The sequence below is a fragment of the Neofelis nebulosa genome, chromosome 3, assembly GCF_028018385.1.
Source record: "Neofelis nebulosa isolate mNeoNeb1 chromosome 3, mNeoNeb1.pri, whole genome shotgun sequence".
In the NCBI taxonomy this organism is placed as follows: Eukaryota; Metazoa; Chordata; class Mammalia; order Carnivora; family Felidae; genus Neofelis; species Neofelis nebulosa.
In genome coordinates, this window is record NC_080784.1 from 44,030,144 (window position 1) to 44,052,300 (window position 22,157).

The 22,157-nt window shown below is 33.3% G+C and overlaps 1 protein-coding gene across 1 annotated transcript in view; it reads left to right on the forward strand.

Moving 5' to 3' along the window:
• Nucleotides 1-22,157, forward strand: part of LOC131506707 (A disintegrin and metallopeptidase domain 3-like) — a 113,510-nt gene that overhangs the window by 81,287 nt on the left and 10,066 nt on the right. The window contains 6 exon segments of the mRNA XM_058720593.1: nt 485-680; nt 7,409-7,499; nt 7,761-7,786; nt 7,789-7,949; nt 14,247-14,333; nt 16,845-16,959. Coding sequence (XP_058576576.1) covers nt 485-680; nt 7,409-7,499; nt 7,761-7,786; nt 7,789-7,949; nt 14,247-14,333; nt 16,845-16,959 — 676 coding nt within the window.

The following is a 22,157-nucleotide window of genomic DNA, read 5'->3' on the forward strand; positions in this document are numbered from 1 at the left end:
CCTCTATCTAGTTCCAAAACAAGTTCCTCAGTCAAACAGGAGACTCCTGGAGCATTAAGCACTTGCTCTCCTTTCTTCCTTCCCCTCAGTCCTGGCAACCACCAATTTGTGTTCTGTCTGGAGTAACCTATTCTGGATATTTTATATAAGTTAGAAGCATAGAATATGTGACCTTTGTGTATGGATTTCTTCACTTCACATAGTGTTGAATGTTCCTTCATCTTGTAACCTATGTATCAGTGCTCCTTTATATGGCTGAAAATATTCCATTGCATGAATATACCACAATTTGTTAACCTGTTAACCCATTGATGGACATTTGGGCTTTTTCTAATCTTGAGTTTTCAAGTAAATTCATAATTTGACTTTAAGTAGTTAAAACGTGGTAATAATAGAAATGATAGATCTACACTTTTCTTACATAATTTTTTTACAGTTTTGGTTTATTACTTTACAAAAATAATTCTTTTTCTTTGTCTCACAGCTCTCTGTAAAGGGAACTATGTGTCGACAAAGCCAAGATCTGTGTGATTTTCCAGAATTTTGCAATGGAACATCTGAGTTTTGTGTACCTGATGTGATATCTGCTGATTTACAACCATGCAATAATAACACTGCCTATTGCTTTCAAGGAATATGCCAAGATACAGATAGACAGTGTGCAGAGTTATTTGGAAAATGTAATAGTATACTTTTTTTCTGAAGTTCATTTTTATTATTTTATTTTGTATTTTTCCCAGTATAGTTAGCACACAGAGTTATATTAGTTTCAGGTGTACAATACAGTGATTTAACAATTCCATACATTACTCAGTACTCATCATGGTAAGTGTACTCCTTAATCCCCATCACCTATTTCACCCATTCCCCCAACCACCTCCTCTGGTTGGCTCTCGTTTGTTCTCTATGGTTAAGAGTCTGTTTCTTGGTTTGTATCCCTCTCCCTCTTCTTTTTTTCCTTTGCTCCTTTGTTTCGCTTCTTAAATTCCACATATGAGTGACATCATATGATATTTGTCTTTCTCTGACTGACTTACTTCACTTAGCATTATACTCTCTAGTTCCATCCGTGTCATTGTGAATGGCAAAATTTCATTCTTTTTTTTTTTTTTTTATGGCTGAACAATCTTCCATTGTATATAAATCACTTCTTTATCCATTTATCTATTGATTGGCATTTAGGCTGCTTCCATTATTTGGTTATTGTAAATAGTGTTGCTATAAACATAGAGGTGCATGCATTTCTTTGAATTAATGTTTTTGAACTTTTTGGGTAAAGACCTAGTAGTATGATTATTGGATTGTAGGATTGTTCTATTTTTAGCTTTTTGAGGAATCTCCACACTTTTTCAGAGTGGCTATAGCAGTTTGCATTCCCACCAACAGTGCAAGAAGGTTCCTTTTTCTCCACATCCTCATGAACACTTGTTTCTTGTGGTTTTGATTTTAGCCATTGTGACAGGTGTGAAGTGATAATTTCATTGTAGTGTTGATTTGCATTTCCCTGATGAGTGGTGATGGTAAGCACCTTTTCCTGTGTCTTTTTGACCATCTGTATGTCTTCTTTGGAAAAACGCCTGTTCATAGCTTCTTCCCATTTTTAATTGGATTATTTTCTTTTTGGATATTGTGTTGTCTCAGTTTTTAAAATATATTTTGGGTACCAACCCTTTATTGAATATGTTGTTTGCAGATATCTTCTCCCATTCAGCAGGTTGCCTTTTAGTTTTGTTGATTGTTTCCTTCACTGTGGAGAAGCTTTTTTGGTTTTTTGTTTTTGCTTTGTTTCGTTTTGTTTTGTTTTGTATTGCTTTGTTTTGTTTTTGATGTAGTCCCAATAGTTTATTTTCGCTTTTATTTCCCTTGCCTCAGGAGACATATATACAAAAATGTTGTGATGGCCAATGCCAAGGAGGTTACTGGCTGTGTTCTCCTCAGTGATTTTTACGGTTTTAGGTGTCACATTTAGGTCTTTAATCCATTTTGAATTTATTTTTGTGTATGGTGTACAGAAGTGGTCCCCTTTCCTTTCCTTTCCTTTCCTTTCCTTTCCTTTCCTTTCCTTTCCTTCCCTTTCCTCTCCTTTCCTTTCCTTCCTTTCCTTTCTTTTATTTTCTTTTTCCTTTCCTTTCCTTTCCTTTCCTTTCCTTTCCTTTCCTTTCCTTTCCTTTCCTTTCCTTTCCTTTCCTTTCGTGTGTGTTGCTGTGCAGTTTTCCCAACACCATTTGTTGAAGGGACTGTCCTCTGTCCTTTCCCCATTGGATACTCTTCCCTGCTTTGTCAAAGATTAACCATTTGGTTGTGGGTTCATTCTGGGTTTTCTATTCTGTTATATTGATCTATGTGTCTGTTTTTGTGCCAGTATCATACTGTTTGATTACTTTGGCTCTGTAATATAACTTGAAGTCTGGAATTGTGACACCTCTAGTTTTTTTGTTTGTTTTGTTTTTGTTTTTGTTTTATTGCTTTGGTTATTGGATGTCTTTAGTGTTTCCATACAAATGTTAGGATTGTTTGATCTAGTTCTGTGGAAAATGTTGGTATTTTCATACAGATTGAAATAAGTGTGCAGATTGCTTTGGGTAGTATAGACAGCTTAACAATATTTATTTTTCCAACCCATAAACATGGGATGTCTTTCCATTTCTTTGTCACATCCTGAATCTGTTTCATCAGTGTTTGATAGTTTTCAGGGTACCAGGTCTTTCACTTATTTAATTAAGTTTATTCTTAGATATTTTATTGTTTTTGGTTCAATTATAAGTGGGTTGTTTTCTTAATTTCTCTTTCTGCCTCTTGATTATTAGTGTATAAGAAAGCAGTAGGTCTCTGTGTATAGTTTTGTATCCTGTGACTTTACTGAATTCATTTATCAGTTCTAGTAGTTTTTTGGTGGAATCTTCTGAGTTATCTATATATAGTACCTATATATAGTATCTATATATAGTATAATGTCATCTGCAAATAGTGAAAATTTTGCATCTTCCCTATCAATTTTGATACCATTTCTTTTTGTTTTTTTTCTGATTGCTGTGGCTAGGACTTTTATATAGTCTAAACCTACGTTGTTGAGTGGTTTTTTTTTAATGTTTATTATTTATTTTTGAGACAGAGAGAGACAGAGCGTGAGCAGGGGAGGGTCAGAGGAGACACAGAATCTGAAGCAGACTCCAGGCTCCGAGCTGTCAGCACAGAGCCTGATGCAGGACTCAAACTCACAAACTGTGAGATCATGACCTGAGCCAAAGTCAGATGCTTAGCTGACTGAGCCACCAAGGCACCCCTGTTGAGTATTTTTATCATTAATGGATGTTGTACTTTGCCAAATGCTTTTTCTGCATCTTGAAACGATCATATGGTTCTTACCCCTTCTCTTCTTGATGTGATTCATCACATTGATTTGTGAATGTTGAACCTCCTTTGTACCCCAGGAATAAATGCCACTTATTTTTGGTGAAATATAAATATATATTTTGGTGAATTTTTTAAAAATATATTGTTGGATTCAGGGGCGCCTGGGTGGCTCAGTCCATTAAGCGGCCGGCTTCGGCTCAGGTCACTATCTCATGGTCGGTGAGTTTGAGCCCCGCGTTGGGCTCTGTGCTGACAGCTCAGAGCCTGGAGCCTGTTTCAGATTCTGTGTCTCCCTCTCTCTCTGACCCTCCCCCGTTCATGCTCTGTCTCTCTCTGTCTCAAAAATAAATAAACGTTAAAAAAAAATTTTTTTTTAAATAAAAAAAAATATTGTTGGATTCAGATTGCTGGTATTTTGTTGAGGATGTTTGCCTTATGTTCATCTGAGATATTGTCCTATAATTCTCTTTTTTTGTGGTGTCTTTATCTGGTTTTGGTATCAGGGTGATGTTGGTCTCATAGAATGAATTGGGAAGTTTTCCTTCTTTCTATTTTTTGGAATAGTTTGTAAAGAATAGGTATTAACTTTTCTTTACATGTTTGGTAGTATTCTTCTGTGAAGCCATTTTGTCCTCAACTTTTGTTTGTTGGGAGATTTTTGTTTGTTTTGTTTTGTTTTTGTTTTTTTATACTGATTCAATTTCATTGCTGATAATAGATCTGTTCAAATATTCTGTTTCTTCCTGCTTCAGTTTTGGTAGGTTATATGTTTCTAAGAATTTATCCATTCCTTCTGGTTGTCCAGTTTGTTGGGATATAACTTTTCATAATATTCTCTTGCAATCCTTTCTGTTTTCATTATTATTTCTCCTCCTTCATTTCTCTTCTTTCATTTCTGATCTTTTGGCAGGAGTGGGGGGGGTCCTCTCTATTTTTTGATGAGTCTGGCTAGGGTTTTATAAATTCTATTGATTTTTTTCAAAGAATCAGCTCCTGGTTTTATTGATTTGTTTTTTTTGTTTGTTTGTTTTTGTTTTTGTGTTTTAGTTTCTATATAATTTATTTCTGCTCTAATTTTATTATTTCCTTCTTTATGCTGGTTTGGGGTTTTGTTTGTTATTCTTTTTCTATCTCTTTTGGTGCAAGGTAGGCTGTTTATTTGAGGTTTTTCTTGCTTCTTGAGGTAGCCTTGTATTGCTATAAACTTTCCTTTTAGAATTGATTTTTCTGCATCCCAGAGAGGGTTGTGTTTTCATTTTCATCTGTTTCCGTATGCTTTTTGATTTCTTGGTTGACCCATTCATTGTTTAGTAACATGTTATTTAACTTCCATGTATTTGTGGCCTTTCCAGATTTTTTTCTTGTGGTTGACTTCCAATTTCATAGCATTGTAGTCAGAGAAGATGCAGGTCTGACTTTTATCTTCTTGAATTTCTTGAGGCTTGTTTTGTGGGCTAATGTATGACATATTGGGGAGAATGTCTTATGTGCACTTGAAAAGAATATGTATTCTGCTGTTTTAGTATGAATTGTTCTGAATATATCCATTAAATCCACCTGGTCCTGTGTGTTATTCAGTGTCAAAGCCACTGTTTCCTTGTTGTATTCCTGTTTGGATGATCTGTCCATTGATGTAAGTAAGGTATTAAATTTCTCTACTATTGTATTACTGTCAATTATTTTCAGCTATTATTTCTTCAAATAAATTTTCTGCTCCCGTTTCTCTCTCTCCTTCCAGGATGTGAATGTATTATACTTGATGTAGTCACTAAGTTCCCTAAGAGTATTCTCAATTTGCATAATTATTTTTACTCCCATTTGTTCAGCGTGATTACTTTCCTGTACTCCATTTTGCAGGCTATGGATTCTTTCTTTTGTTTCATTTAGACTGCCACTTATTCTATCGGGTATATTTTTAATTTCATTTACTTTGCTCTTCATCTCTGATTGGTTCTTTTTTATCTCCTTATTAAGAGTTTCACTGATATTCTCTACTCTTTTATCAAGTGCGGAGAGTATCTCTATAATTATTACTTTAAATTCTCTATCAGGCATGTTACTTATTTCTGTTTTGGTTAGGTCTTTTGCTGTGGTTTGGTCTTTCGTTTAGGACACATTTCTTTCATTTAGGACACATTCCTTTGTCTCCTCATTTTGTCTAACCCTGTGTTTGGTTCTCTGTGTTAGGTAAGTCAACTATGAATCTTGCTATTGAAGGTAATGGCCTTATGAAGAAGTAGTCCTTTAGTACCTTGCAGTACAGTGTCCCCTGTTCCCCAGGACCTGATGCTTCAGGGAATGTCTGCTACGTGTGCTACCTATGCCCTGCTTCTTTCTTCTTTCAGTACAGTTGTCTGCAGAGGATCTTTTTTTCTGTTGTGGGCAGTGTTTGGTCCATGGCTGGGTGCAGCACATTTTAACATGGTGTGAGCCGGTCTGCTTGAGAAAGAGACCTGCTACCACCAACACTACAGGAACTGAGGTCCCACAAAACATGTGGGTCAGTTGACTAGGTGTTGTTGGAGTTTTCACTGGTCTTCTGGGGGAGGGGGCCCACAGCACTGGGACTGAGGCAAGCATGACTGAGAAGGGCTGATCCACTGAAGCACAGGGGGTTTGGGCTTAGGTAGCAAATGGTGGCACCATTGCTGTTTCCTGCAGGTGGCCCTGTGTTTATGGTGGGGGCTGGGGGAGGAAAATGGCAACGTCTAGCTCCTTTGTTCCTGGAGGCATTTCCTCATGATCCTTGCCTTCCCAGACCATGCTCCAAGATGAATAAATCATTCTCCCTCCTGTCTGTCCCTGGCAGTTTTCAGGCTGCTGCTTCCCTGTTGTATCTCTGCTGGCTGTTTGTCCTGCTGTCTAAGACTAGGGACTCAGCTTCCTAATGCCCTCTGGGTTCAACCAGAGCCTAGCCACTGAGTTTTAAAATTCTGGGTTTTACAAGGGATACAGGAGTACTGATGCATAGGGGCACTTGTACCCCAATGTTTATAGCAGCACTCTCAACAATAGCCCAATTATGGAAAGAGCCGAAATGTCCATCAACTGATGAATGGATAAAGAAATTGTGGTTTATATACACAATGGAGTACTACGTGGCAATGAGAAAGAATGAAATATGGCCCTTTGTAGCAACGTGGATGGAACAGGAGAGTGTGATGCTAAGTGAAATAAGCCATACAGAGAAAGACAGATACCATATGTTTTCACTCTTATGTGGATCCTGAGAAACTTAACAGAAACCCATGGGGGAGGGGAAGGAAAAAAAAAAGAGCCAAAGCATAAGAGACTCTTAAAAACTGAGAACAAGCTGAGGGTTGGTGGGGGGTGGGAAGGAGGGGAGGGAGGGTGGGTGATGGGTATTAAGGATGGGTATTGCTCATTTTGGGATGAGCACTGGATGTTGTATGGAAACCAATTTGACAAAAAATTTCATATATTGGAAATAAAAAATATAGATATATTTGAAAAAATAATAAAATAAAATAAAATAAAATAAAATAAAATAAAATTCTGGGTTTTAAGTCCTGCTGGTTGTAAGAATTCACAAAATTTGGCCCTCTTGCTTTCAAAACCAGATATCATGGGATTTGTCTTTCCTGTGTAGGCTCCTCAGTGGTTCATTTTCAAACTATATTTTTCTAAAGTCAGTAATCCATCCTGTAACCATGATAAAAGGTATTTTTTGTGTAAGTTCAAATTTGAAAATAAAATTACAAATCAAAACAACTTTGACCTATGCCAAAAGAATAAGATATTAGTCAAATTTCAGGTAGTTGATGGAAAATGAGTATAATATTAGAATTATAGATAGGAGAGTAATGATGGTTTGATTTCTTAGTCATTGCTTCAGTATGATAACAATTTTCCTATTCTCAAGTGGGAGTTTTTCATGGTTCTTCTTGTGTAGCCAGTAGATGATACCAAAAATTTATAGTACCTGACACTGACTGGGCATTGCTGTTGTCTAGATGTCTCTATATTAATTTACCACACTTTTAGCTTTTAATGTTTTAAAGATGAGTAATTGGAACTTTATTTATATTTTCAGTTGCAAAGGGTTCTACTTCTCTATGTACACAAGAAGTGAATCTTCAGGAAGATGATTTTGGAAACTGTGGACGAAAGTATTGTAATTTTAAGTGTGTATTTAGAAAATTATAAATTTTCCAATTTTGTTTGTGTGTTTGTACTGCAAAGAGTTGCTTAATGCAAATGAGAGGTGAATGTATTATATACAGATAAATACTTATGTTGCACTTCTTAAGATTGTTTATATTCTGAATAGCTTGGTGCTATGATCTGGTAACATTTTCAATTACCCTCATATTTGAATATTATTTCCCTAATATTTTTTGTCCTTAAGTGACATATGGATAATTGTTTCTTCCTTATATTGCCAGGGATATCCTTTGTGGAAAGATAGTTTGCATTGGACACATTTAGAAGTAATACCATTTAAAAAATTTGATGTTCAATATACTTACATGGAAGGCCATGTGTGTATCTCCGCATATTTAAGAATACCAACAGCACATGTAACAGATGATATTACGTATACAGCGAATGGCACTATGTGTGGTCCAAATATGGTAAATAAAAATTTGACTTGATTATATATACGGTGTGTGGATGTCTGTGTGTGTGTGTGTGTGAGTGCACATGTGCACACACATGAGAGAGAGAGACAAAGACCTTAACTTTTTTTTATAATTAATATTACAAATTTTTGGTTCCTACATAATGATCTTAAGATTTAAAGTTTAAGATTTCTATTGGTCAAAGGAGCACTTGCTTCACTATCATTTTGTTTATTATGAATTTTGCTATAGATATTAGAACTTATTTTCTCACACTGCAGAATATTAGCCTCTTCATTAGGCCAGGATCTGGTCTGCAAAAATTTATATAAATAACAAAAAAGAATCAAATAATACACCAAAGAGTAGGTTAAAACAACCTGAATAATAAGAAAAACAAAGAAAGCAAAAAAAGCAAAGCATTTAGTACTGCTATAATTGACAAGAATAATTGATTTGGTTGTAATGAAAGTAAAACAGGTATTTGCTCATTAGCCAACTTCCCTAATTCTTCTTCCAAAAGCATAATACTTATTAAAAATTTAGCCCTTTCACAAGACATAATAATAAAATGGATCTCAAGATTTGCTTTTATTTTTCTTAAAAAGCTTAAGAAACAATAAATGATTTCTGTGTGTCCTTTGTACCATTGAAATATTCGTTAACTAAGGTAAAACATTACTCAAGTATCTCACGTTGAAATTTAGATACTTAACATTGAGATGAAATATTTTAAGAAATGAAAAATTGAGGAAAATGGAAATGAATATTAAATTTATGTCAAAATTAGAAAACTTATTCTTACATAAAAATAATAAAATAATTACAAATGAACACACTGGTGCTGACTACCTTATAAAGTAACATGTCATCCCTTTAAAGATCACTTAAGACAAACTGACAAGATGTTTACTATAAATGTGAGAGATTAAGTACATAAATTTATCAGCTAATTTAATCATTAATTGATTGGAAAAATCATTCCAATGGCATAAAGGTGGTATAATACACAAAAATAATTTGGTCTTTTTCCCTGATTTTCTGGTACAAGAGCTCCTAAACCCCTTGAATTTCCCTAGTGATAATGAATGCTTTTTGTTAATCGTAAAGAGCTTCTTCCAATCAAACTGAATTTATGCTAATGAAGTGACAGGATGGGGTCTCTAGATAGCTGTATGATGGAGCTGATAACCAATAAGACCAAGAGATTAGAGGGTTGGAACTTTTAGCCTCATCACAACCTTCCGGAAGGGAAGTGGTGTAACTGGAGACTCAACACTGTAAAAACTTTTGAACAGTGAGATTCGGTGTGCTTCTAGCTTGGTGAAGTAAATAAAGTAAATGAACATCCAGTTATTGTTTTTTCTAATCAGTTAGGAGTTGAAAATAATAATTGATGATGGGAAGCATAACTTATCATCCTAAAACAAGTATAAATTAGTATATACTATCCGGAAAGTGATTTAGAAATGTGTATAATGTCAAAATATATTATTACACATTTTTATTGGTTTTTAAAAATTATTTGTTACTATTTTTAATTGACATATAATTGAAATATAACATTAACTTAGTTTCAGATGTACAACATAGTGGTTCAATATTTATACATATTGTGAAATGACCACCAAAAGAAATCTGGTTAACATCCATTACTGTACATAGTTATGAAATTTTTTTTATCGTGATGAGAACTTTCAAGACTTACTCTATTAGCAAGTTTCAAATATGCAATACAGTGTTATTAATTGCAGTCACCATAGTATTGTAACCTCCATGACTTATTTATTTACAAACTGTAATTTTGACCCTGTTTGTAATTTTTGACCCTGTTCACCCATTTTACCCACTTTCCCCAGCTCTCACCATTGGCAGCCACCAATCCATTCCTTGCATCAAAGAGCTTGGGTTTTGTTGTTTTTGTTGTTTAAATTACACATACACATAAGGTCACACAGTATTTGTCTTTCTCTGTCTGACTTATATCAATCAGCTAATGTTCTCAAGTTCCATTCAAGTTGTCACAAATGGCAAGATTTAATTCCTTTTTTATGGATGAATAATATTCCTTTGTGTATATTTGCTACATTTCCTTTATCCATTCATTCATCAGTGAACATTTAGATTGCTTACATATCTTAGCTAATCTAAATAATGCTGCAGTGAACATGAAGGTACACATATATTTTTGAGTTACATGTTTTAATTTACTTTGATAAATACTCAGAAGTGGAATTGCTGGATCATGTGATGTTTCTATTTTTAATTTTTGTAACAACATCCATAATATTTTCCATAGTGGCTGCAATGGTTTACATTTCCACCAATAATGCACCAGGGTTCCATTTTCTCTACATCTTTGCAAACATTTTCTATTGCTTTTTGTCATGATAAAAGCCATTCTAAGATCCTAGGAGAATAAGAGAAAGATTTTAAGGATGGAAAAGTATTTCAGGGAGTAATGCTTGGAATGTTTCCAAATTTGGCAAAAGATGTAAACACACAGATGCAAAAAATTGAAAGAACATCATGTAGAATGAAGCCAGTGAGATCCACAGTAGGATATAGCATAATCAAACTGACAATTAAAGACCAAGAAAAAAATCTTAAAAGTAGTGATAGTGAAATTACATGTACAGGAAAAAATACAATTTTTTGTATTACAAATGATTACAATGATAACAACTGAAATAAAACAGTATAGGAATAAGACATGCAAATACCACAGAAGCTTGCTATGCTGGTTTGTTCCAACCAGCTTGTATGTAAAGCTTCTAAGCTTTACAGATCAATTCACTCATCTCTCCAGCAGTGATTCTTTGCCTGGGAAGTCTGATCATAAGCCTATGCCCAACTGGCTAATGTCCCCATGGAGGGAAAACAAAGAAAGGAATGAGGGAGGAGGGGGAGGGGAAGGGAAGGGAAGGGCAGAAGGAAGACTGATTTTTCCTACTTGGTTCAGTAGAAGCTGGCATGACTTTTTACTCCCACACCATTTTTAACTCAAAAACAAAAACAAAAAAAATCCAAAAAACGAAACGGCAGCCTTCTCCATGTGACAAGGCTTTGTCACATGACAGCCTTCATTTCAGAAACTGGCTTTTAGGCCATGATACTTCCAGTAGTTTATTATTTTTTTTATTTAAAAAATTTTTACATTTATATCTTTATTTTGAGAGAGAGAGAGAGGGAGAGAGAGAGAGAGAGAGCGCATCAGTGGGGTAGCGACAGAGAGAGAGGGAGAGAGAATTCCAAGGAGGCTCCATGCTGACATAGCACAGAGCTTGATGCAGGGCTCACACTCACAAACTGTGAGATCGTGATCTGAGCTGAAATCATGACCTGAGCCAAAATCAAGAGTCAGATGCTTACCCAACTGAGCCATCCAGACACCCTATGCTTCCAGTAGTTTAATTGGATAGGAACTCTTCTAGAGGACAGACCACTTGAAACGTCGAAATTCTACAGTGACCATTAATTCAGTTGCTTTTGGAAACAAAATACCTTTCTAAAGAATCTCCCTTGGGATAAAAGTGTTGTGTTGACTGCATTTTGTAATTGAGAGAAAGGAGACATGAGTACTCAGTGAATATGAGAGCTATCTACTTCTGTAGTTTTGTGGACAGACTTCCATTGAAAATTCTGCATTTTAGCCACCCTTCCCTACCTGCCTTTTTGGCTCTTCTTCCTCTGCTTTTCCTTCTTACTCAGGCTGCAGCTCCTCCAGAGCATTCGAAGTTGATCAACCAGGCTCTCTCTTTTACCATTGCACTTGATGATGCTTCCTCGCCTCATTTTATCCATTAGTGGACTTCATTTTATTTCAAAATCCCAGGAAGTTCTTAAATCTTTTATCTTCCAATTGCCTCTTTCTGATGATCCTTTATTTGCATTAATTAGGAAAAGGGGAGCTATTTTGAGTGCCATATCTGTGAATTTGAACTGGAATTTTCCTGTGGTTATTTTAAAAATTCATCAAAGTTATACTGTATTTTCATGTGTAATTTTCTCTTGTTTAGTTGATTTCAGAGTGGTTGGAAAGGAAAGATTTCTTTACTTTTCCCTCACTAAAGGTGGGTCCTTTGTAAAAATTATCTTTTTTTTAAAGTTTATTTATTTATTTTGAGAGAGACAGAGACAGCATGAGTGGGAGAGGGGCAGAGAGAGAGAATCCCAGCCAGGCCTCTCCCTGTCAGCAGAGAGCCAAACATGGGGCTCGAACCCATGAAGCTGTGAGGTGCATGACCTGAGCTGAAACCAAAAGTCAGATGCTTAACTGATTGAGCCATCCAGGTGCCCCTGTAAAAATTATCTTGATAGATAGCAAGAGAAGGAGGGAGAGAGGGGAGACTTTATTTCTTATTTTTTTATTAACAGGAAGAAAAATATATCTCCTTATTAATCATAATGAAGGTATAAATAAAACACTCATATATTTAATACTGTTATATAGTGGGTAAGAGTATACTGCATGGAGATAGGCATATTCCAGCAATGCAAATTTGCTTAATATTGGATATGATAGAAAGCTTTTTAATTTTTTAATTTATAAGACTTAGAACAGGGGAAATGATTCTAGTTCACGTACATAGGCCAGGGAAGATGAACATATCTCAACACATTCATTTCAAACTTGAAAAGAAGTATGTTTGGGGCATTTGTCCAAAATTAGATAAGCTAATCAATGAATAAATGAATAAAATTAACTCCTTTTATCTTACTCATACCTGGGACTATACAAAAATATGCTTACATGTAATTCACATTTCTCTTTAGGAAATATGTATTTACTTATGTTGTTTTTATGTGTTTTTTTTTTCTTTGAAACATGGTATGACTGCTTCTGGGACACCATGTATCTTGTTCAAGGAAGGAATCTTGTATATTAGTTTATATTCAAAACATATCTCAACCACTGCCCAGGCCTAACTACTTTTGTAATGTCTCTTGCTTTTGCTGTCATTACAAAAGAGCCAGCTGCAAATTGACCCTTTTACCTGCAGGAAATTATATTAGAAGCATGAGTCTTAACTTTTCCAGCTTATTTTTCCCCTAAAGACAGCGCAGGGAAATATGACTAGTTATTATTGCCTCAATGACAATGTTTAAGGAGCACTAGAATGAAAATGATTTTGTGCACAGGTAATGCTGGTTTGTTCAAAATTTTTGTTATTCTTGCTGGCTTCATCAGAGCACTTCCAGTTACTGAACAAGCTGATATTCTTACCTTTATGATGATGATTGGTTAATGGTGATAGGAAATAATGATTTTTAAGACTATTCATCATATAATATATATTCTATCAGATAACCTGAGAAAAGCCAGCAGAAATTTTTACAGACTTCCCTAAAGATATTCAAATTAAATTAAAATTTGGATAAAGCAATATTAACATAGAGCTTACATAAAAATCAGGTCAAATAAACAATAATTAAAATACTTTCTGTGTTTAGTGATCATTTACTATGTACCAGACACTACTTTTGTTCCTTTATGTCTAACAAATTATTTCATCCTTATAACCTACACTTTTATAAAATTTGGGTATAATTGCTGTTCCAAATTCAAAGATGGATAAACAGAGATATGGAGGGATTAAATTACTTGTTCTAGGTCACACTGCTAATTTGAAAGATAAGAGACATTATCATTAAAGTTGGAAAAAATATAAAAATGACAGGAACACTGCTATTTAGCATTGATCAATATGTCGCTCTGTGACGAAAGTAGTTCTTGCACTGAATATTGCATTTGTCAATAACTTGTGCTTGAACTTAGAAGAGTAGATTTATTCTCATCAAATCTAAAATGTGGATAAAAATATTTCCTTTGAGTGTGTATTAGTGTATATTATAAAAATATATAGAAAGTGCAAAGACAGATCCTAGCTTATTAAAAATGGTCAGTACAAGGTGGCTATTTTTATTCTTATAATAATTAATAATTCGTATCAATAAGCTCACAGCTGTACTCCTGGGAAAAACATAGTATCTCATTCTCTAAATTTTATATGTGGTAAAGTAATAGCATACCGCTTGGATTCCCAAGTTCTTCTTTTAGAATGAGTAGATCTCATGAAATTCCAAATCATGTTATTTATGTATATATAAACATACATGTATAATAATATATAATATAATATAAATAACATAATATATATAATATAATATAATATGATAATATAAATATATAGTATATGAAGGATAAATATAAAGTATATTGTGCATTAAATTTTTGTACAAAGTACAATTGCTCGATTCATGGCTTTACATTTAAAATTTTTGTTGTTGGCTGTTTTAACATTTTAGTTTTGTGACCGGGGACGGTGCACTCCTAAGGATTCATACTCAAAGAGAGTAAATTGTGACTCAGTTACAAATTGCAGTGGACATGGGGTATGTAATGTTTATTTCATTTCTACATATAGTAATTTTAGTTCACGTCAATAATATTTTCCAAGATAATATGGTTCAGAATTATTTGACATAGAAATTATGTTGAAAACTTTCAGTTAAATAAGGAAATTGGATTCCATTATTTATACGTATGTACATGATTTATGTGCTATTGTTTTAGGCCTCATGAGCTTTGAACTTTGTACAGAAATGCAATATGAAGTGTAATCTATTATAATTTATATCAAGATTATGATACTTAGGAAATGAATTTATTAAGGATTATTCATACATATTTATACATACATGTAAATATGCTTATGGTTGAGTGTATGTGTACTGATATATATTTAGACACACAATATATTTATATCAAAATATTATGATCTAATATTTTTGTGAGAGCAGAATTTCTTGTCTATTCAGATCTCTTTCATCCTTTAGTGACTTCAGTTTATTTCCCTGTATGTCCTCCATACTATATTTGAAAAGTCCTTCACTGATGGACTTTTGGATGTTAAATTTTAACTTAACTATTATAAGTAGTGGGACAATGGACGTCGGGTACAGTAACCTTTGCACATTCATCGGACTTCTTGTTAAATTTTTAATGAAATATTGGCCACATTGATGTACTATTTAAATTTTTATAAATATTATATTGTGTTTAACGCATATTATACCAATTTTTGCTCTCTCCTATCAGGTATAAAAATATGCATTTCCTCAAATTCTGGCCAGACTAGCATCTCAGTTTTTGTAAATCACTTTTAACATGCTAAATCCATTGTTAATTTGTATTTACCTAATGATATGGTTTTTAAGCATGTATGCATAGACGTATTTTCCATTTGCATTTTAATTTGTTCATCCACTGTGAAATTATCTACTAGGGAATAGAAATTTTGTAGTTTTTTTTTTTGAACATAAATTTGGCTTTAATTTTGTGGCTAGTGTCTCCTGCCATATTGATGCTTCACATTTTATATAATAATCCAGGAATAAAGTGACCTGCCTGCGTGTCTTATATCAAAAATTTCTCCCAAATTACTTACATGTCCTATTATTAACAGTTTCTTTTCTATTTCTATCCTTTCTTATTTAATTTTAATTTAATTTCTTATTAATTTTTTCTATGAACCTACTGCTTCTGACCCTTCTTTCAATTACATGTATAGGTATTTTCTAACCTTCCTATTTCTAGCAAAATACATTTAGGTATCTGTGTCTCATTAAGGAAGCTTCTCCTTTTGTTTTTTTCCCCAATTTTTGGAAAAATTTGTTTTTATAACCACTATTTTTAAACCTAGCACAATTCAAAATAAATATTAACTTCTATTTATAATTTTTAATTGAAATATATTGACAAACAATGTTACATTAGTTTCAGGTGTAGAATATAGTGATTCAACAACTCTGTATTATGATATGCTCACCACAAATGTAGCTATCATTTGCTATTACAGTATCATTGAATATATTCCCTCTGCTGTACCTATTAGCCCCATGATTTGTTCATTCTATAACTGGAAGCCTGTATCTCCCACTCCTCTTTACACATGTTGCCCATTACCCCCACCTGTTCCCCTTTATGGCAACCACCAGTTCTCTGTATTTACAGATTTAATCCTGCTTTTTTGTTTATTCATTTATTTTCTTTAGATTCCACATAGGAATGAAATCATATGGTATTTGTCTTTCTTAGTCTGACTTATTTCAGTTAGCACAATATCTTCTAGGTCCATCCAACTTGTCACAAATGGGAAGATCTCTTCTTTTTTATGGCTGTGTAACACTCCATTGTTTAGATATACTGCATATTTATCCATTCATCTACTGATAGCCATTTAGGTTGCTTCCATATCTTTGCTAGTGTAAATAATGCTGCAATAAACAAAAGAGTGCAATATACTAATTAGTGATTTTGTTTTCATTGGGTGAATACTCAGTAGTAGAATTACTGGATTGTATGATAGTTCTATTTTTAATTTTGGGGGAAACTCGATACTGTTTTTGACAGTGGCTGCACTAATTTACATTCTCACCAACAGTGCACAATGGTTCCCTTTTCTCCACATTCTCACCAACACTTGTTTTTTTTTTTCATTTATTTATTTATTTATTTATTTACTTATTATTTATTATTGTTTTGATACTAGCCATTCTGACTGTTGTGAGGTTATATCTCATTGTGGTTTTGATTTACATTTCACTGATGATTAGTATAATTTTTTGATTCATAATTTTGTGCCTTTTTGGAATAAGGCATTTCAGTTTTATCATGAAGGTTATCTTTTATTTGAAAACATATGAGACAAAAGAAAATCTTAATGACATTTAAAAGGTTAATGCATGGGAATTTGTTATATTTTATTTTAAAAATATTTGCCACATTAAAATAAATATACAAATTACAATACTTTAATAATTTACATTGACTAACAGAACAATGCATTTAATTTTTATGTTGTACATAAAATGTTCTTATTTTTTATTTGGTTTTGGTTTCAGGTTTGTAATAATTTGCTTCATTGTCACTGTGATGTTGGATATACGCCTCCATATTGTAAACCATCACCATTATCGCCAGGAGGAAGTATTGATAATGGGTTTTGGAGTAAGGGAAGTTAGTATCCAGATGAGTGTGTTTCAAAGAGCTTTCTCCCCTTTCAGAAATGGTCTGCATCTTCACTGACTGTGTGGTTATAGAGCACCTGACATATAGATAGTGCAATGAGGAACCTAAATTTCCGTTTTATTTTACTTTATTTAATTTAAATTTAAGTATCCATAGCATATGGATAGTAGATGGTACAAAACATTTAAAAAATATTTGGTGAACATTTATGAACATATATAAGCATATTTGTTCTTTCTAAACTTCAAAATGTAAAAATCTTTGCAGTATAATTTCATTAATGTCTTTCCATCATTTGTACTTTTATACTTTATTTATATATGTCATAAATCTGATAATAGATTATTGTTATATTGCCTTGAATAGATAATGAAATTTTAAAGATTTTTAATATAAATATTTACATTTACCCATCCATTTGCAGTTATCAAGGGCTTTTCAACTCTTCCATGTGGGTCATTTTTTTCTCTCTGAAAAAACTTCCTTTTATATTTCTTTTTGTTTGTACCTTGTGGTGGCCAATTGTCTCAGCTTTTGTCTTTAAAAGTTTTATAAAAATGTCTTAATTTCCAAAGACTATTTTCACTGGAATTAAATAATTCTACACTGAGAAGTTTTTCTTTCAGCAGTTCAAAGATGTAATCTTTGATTCTAGCTTATATCTTCTGATGAGAATACAGTGTCGTTTTTTTTTTTTTAGAGAGAGAGAATGTATTTGGAGGACAGGGGCAGAAGGAGAGAGAGAAAGAGAGAGAATCTTAAGCAGGCTCCACACTGAGTGTGGAGCCCACTGTGGGGCTTGGTCCCATAACCCTGGAATCATGATCTGAGCTGAAATCAAGAGTCATATGCTCAACCAAATGAGCCACCTAGGAGCCCCTACAGTGCCATTCTTATTATTCTTCTGATTAATGTTTCTTTTATATTTTTTATACTTCTTTTATATGTTTTTATGTTATACATTTTTATTTTACATGTTTATATGATTTTCCAGTTTCACTACAATTTATCAAGACATGTTTCTTTTTGAATTTATCCTGTTTAGGTTGGCTGTGATTCTTGAATCCATAGGTTAATATGGCTTTGGAAATTTTGAAAAAAATCTTAAACCCTTGTCTCTTTTTAAATATTTTTTATTAAACATCTTTGGGTTTTAAAAAATGATACACAGTGACATTCGCTCTGTGGGATATAATTCAATGAGTATTGAAAAAAGCGCAGACTTTTGTTCCCAACACCACAGTCACAATGCACAATAGATCTTTCACCTCAATAGTTCCCACTGGCTGCTCTTTTGCGTTCATGCCCCACTGCCGATTCCTGGAAACAAATTACCTGTTCTTGTCCCTATAGATTTCCCTTGTTCAGAATGTCATTTACAGTACATATGCATTTCAGATCCATTCCTGTTGTCATAGGTCATATTCCTGTTTAAGAGTTCATTCATTTGTTTGTTTGTTTGTTTGTTTTGTTTTGTTTGTTTGTTAAGTAGGCTCCAGGCCCAATGTGGGGCATGAACTGATAACCCTGAGATCAAAAGTTGTGTGCTATACCAACTGATCCAGCCAAGCGCTCCCTAATAGCTCATTCTTTTATTGTTAAGTAGGCTTCTATATTGAAATGATGCATTCTTATTTGCTTATCCAGTCAGCCATTGAAAGGTATTTGGGTTATTTCTAGATTTGGGCAATTTTAAATAAACCTGCTATAAACATGTGCACATAGACTTTTGTGTATACGTAAATTTTCACCGTTTGGCTGGTAAACACCAAGGACTAAGATTTCTGGGTCATTTATTAAGTGTTTACTTTTTAGCAAGTGTATTTTTAATTTTACAAGAAATAGCTTTGGGGTGCCTGGGTGGCTCGGTTGGTTAAGTGTCCAATTTGATTTCAGCTCAGGTCATGATCTCACAACTTGTGAGTTCAGGCCTAGCATCAGGCTACATGCTGAAAGTGTGGAGCCTGTTTGGCTGGGATTCTCTCTCTCTTTCTCTCTCTGTCCTTCCTCCACACCCACACATTCTCTCTCAAAATAAATAAACTTTAAAAAAAAAAAGGAAAAAAATAGCGAAACTATTTTCTAACGTGAATGTACCAGTTTTCCTTCCTTGCATTTATCAATGAGAGTTCCAGTTTCTCTGCATGGATGTTGAACATTTCACAAGCACTCAATGTTGTCATTTTTGTTTGGTTTGCTTTGATTTTGTTTTGCCAGTTATAGATGCCCAATGATATCCCTCTGTGATTTTTATTTAACTTTTTATGTTGAAATAATTATAGATTCACAAAGAGCTGCAAAAAAGTGCAGATGGAAGTCCTATGTACCCTTTACTCAGACTCTGTCAGTTTTAACATATTTTAATACTATAGTACAGTAGCAAAACAAGGAAATGGACATTATTAAAATCACAGACCTTATTCAGATTTCACTAGTATACATCTATATAGTGTGTGTGTGTGTGTGTGTGTGTGTGTGTGTGTATGAGTGCATATGTGGGTGTTGGTATTCAGTTTCATGCAGTTTTACCATATGTTCAAGTTTGTGTAACCACCACCACAATCAAAATACAGAAGTGTATCATCACTATATGGCTCTTAATGTTACCCCTTTATATAGCTACACTGATCCCCTTTTCTGCCATTGCTAACTCCTGATAATAGCTAAACTGCCATCTCTCTTATGTTATTTCACGAATGTTATACATATGGAATCATACAGTTTATATCTCTTGGAGATTGGCTTCTTTCTCTTCCGTAATTTCCATGAACTGCATCCAAATTGTTGCAAGTATGAATACTTCATGCCTTTTTATTGATGACTAGTGTTCTTTTGTACAGATGTATCAAACTACTGATGGATATTTGCCAATTTTTAGCTACTATGAATAGATCTCCAATGCACATGTGTGGAAAATTCTGAATGAAAGTAAAATTTGAATTCCCTGGGAAACATCCTCAAAAGTGAAATTGCTGGGTCAATAATAATCCATTTATAGATTTAAAAGCAACTGCCAAACTATTTTTCAGAGTGACTGTAACATTTGACATTCTTACCAACAGTATATGAATGACCCATTGTTTTGGCATCCTCACTAATATTTGGTGATATCACTGGTTTTTTGTTTTGTTTTTTTTTTTGCTTTTTGGTTTTTGGTTTTTGGGTTTTTTTAGTCATTCTATTAGGTATGTATTAATTGTAGTTTTAATTTGAACTTCCCTAATGGGTAATGATGTTGAATGTCTTTAATGTGTTTATTTGGCGTCTGTATGTTCTCTTCAGTGAAAATCTGTTCATGTCTTTGCCCATTTTCTAATTAGACTGTGTTTTTTTAAATGTTGAATTTTTAGAGGTTTTTTTGGTTTTTTTTTTTTTTTTTGGTTTTCTGGTTTCATAGTTAGATAATTTGAATACATTTTTTCCATGTCTGTAATTTGTTTACCCTCAGACCCCAAATATTAATTCTTTTTCTGATAAAGTCTACTTCTTTTCCTTAATGGATCATGCTTTTGGTGCCCAGTGTATGAACTCTTTATCAACCTTAAGTCCCGAAGATTTTCTGCCATGACATTTCTAAAAGATGCAGTTTTGTGTTTTACATTTAAGTCCATTATCCATTTTGAGTTACATTTTGTAAAGGGTGGGAGGTTAACTTTTTGATTAACACATCTCCAATTGCTGCACCATAATTCTTTGAAAAAGCATTCACTTGTCTTTTGAATTGTTTTTGTTCCTTCATCAATAATTAATTGGAAATTTTTGTGTTAGTGTATTTCTCACTTCTCTATTTTGTTCCATTTTTCTATGTGTCATTTTCTTCATTGTTATACTGTTCTGATTATTGTAACTGTGTGGCAATCTTTGACATTGGGAAGAATGTTTTTTCCCACTTTATTCTTCTTTTCCAAAATTGTTTTGACTATTCTAGGGTCTCCTTTCTATGTACATTTCAAGATAAGCTTATCTATGTTTAAAAACTTTTTGCTGTGATCTTAATTCAAATTATGTTAAACCTATGGAACAATTTAGGAAGGTTTCATATCTTTACTATATATTATTGACCCTTCCAATCTACAGTATGTCACTTCATTTATTTAGATTTTGTAGGATTTTCTTCATCAGAATTTTGTACTTTTTACCAGATACTGTACATGTTTTACAATTTCATATTTTGTTTTTTCCTTTTTAGAGCAATTATAAATAGTGTACGATAATTGAACTTTTTTTACATTTATAAACATCAATTAAAATTATTAACTTTAATGTTTATTGATCCTACACCATCTAACTCCTTCCAATCAACCTTGTATACATATTTGTCCACTTGTGAACCATATCGTATAAGTATTCATGTCTGAATGTTGTAAAAAAAAAATGGATATTCTAGATCTTCTTTACAACACAGAATGTTCCAGATATTTGTAATGAAATATTGCATGTCAGAGTATGAGTAACTGGATGAAAATATTATATTTCTTTTTTGCTATTAGAAATATTCTGTTTCTCATTGATTCTTGAGCTGGAGAAAAATGATATCGTTATCTGAAGACTATATGAGCTATACCGTGAAATTTCATTTGTGTGATCAATTTAAATATCATCATTACATCCCAGAGGTCTTCTCTGTTTTTTTTTTTTATTTTTTGCATTTTTCTGATTAAAAATTGTAAAACATCTTCCTCCATCAATATTCTTTTCTTTATCATTATGGGCAGTAAAGAACATTTCTGAATTCTCAGTCATGTTCAGTAGAAGCTAAAATAAAAAGATACATTTGGCTCCAGGGCTCTTTTGTACCTTTTTGAAAGTTGATAAATTAATTTGGGCAACAGTATAAGAAAACTGAAATTTTTCAATGAAATAAAATAGGAAGCCAAGAAATAGACCATTTATAGACCATACATATGGTCTAATGACTTTCAACAAAGTGGCCATGACCTTTTAATGGGAAAAAGAATAAATTTTCAAGAAATGGTATTGGGATAATAGGATATCCACATGCAAAAGAATGAGATTGGACCTTTACATTGTATATAAAACTTAACTCCAAATGGATCAAAGATTTAAATGTGAGAGCTAAAAGTATAAAATTCTTATAAGAAAGCATGGAAGAAGTCTTTTTTTTAAATAGTTTATTTTAAGAGAGAGAGAGAGAGAGAGCGAGCATGCAAGCAGGGGTGGGTCAG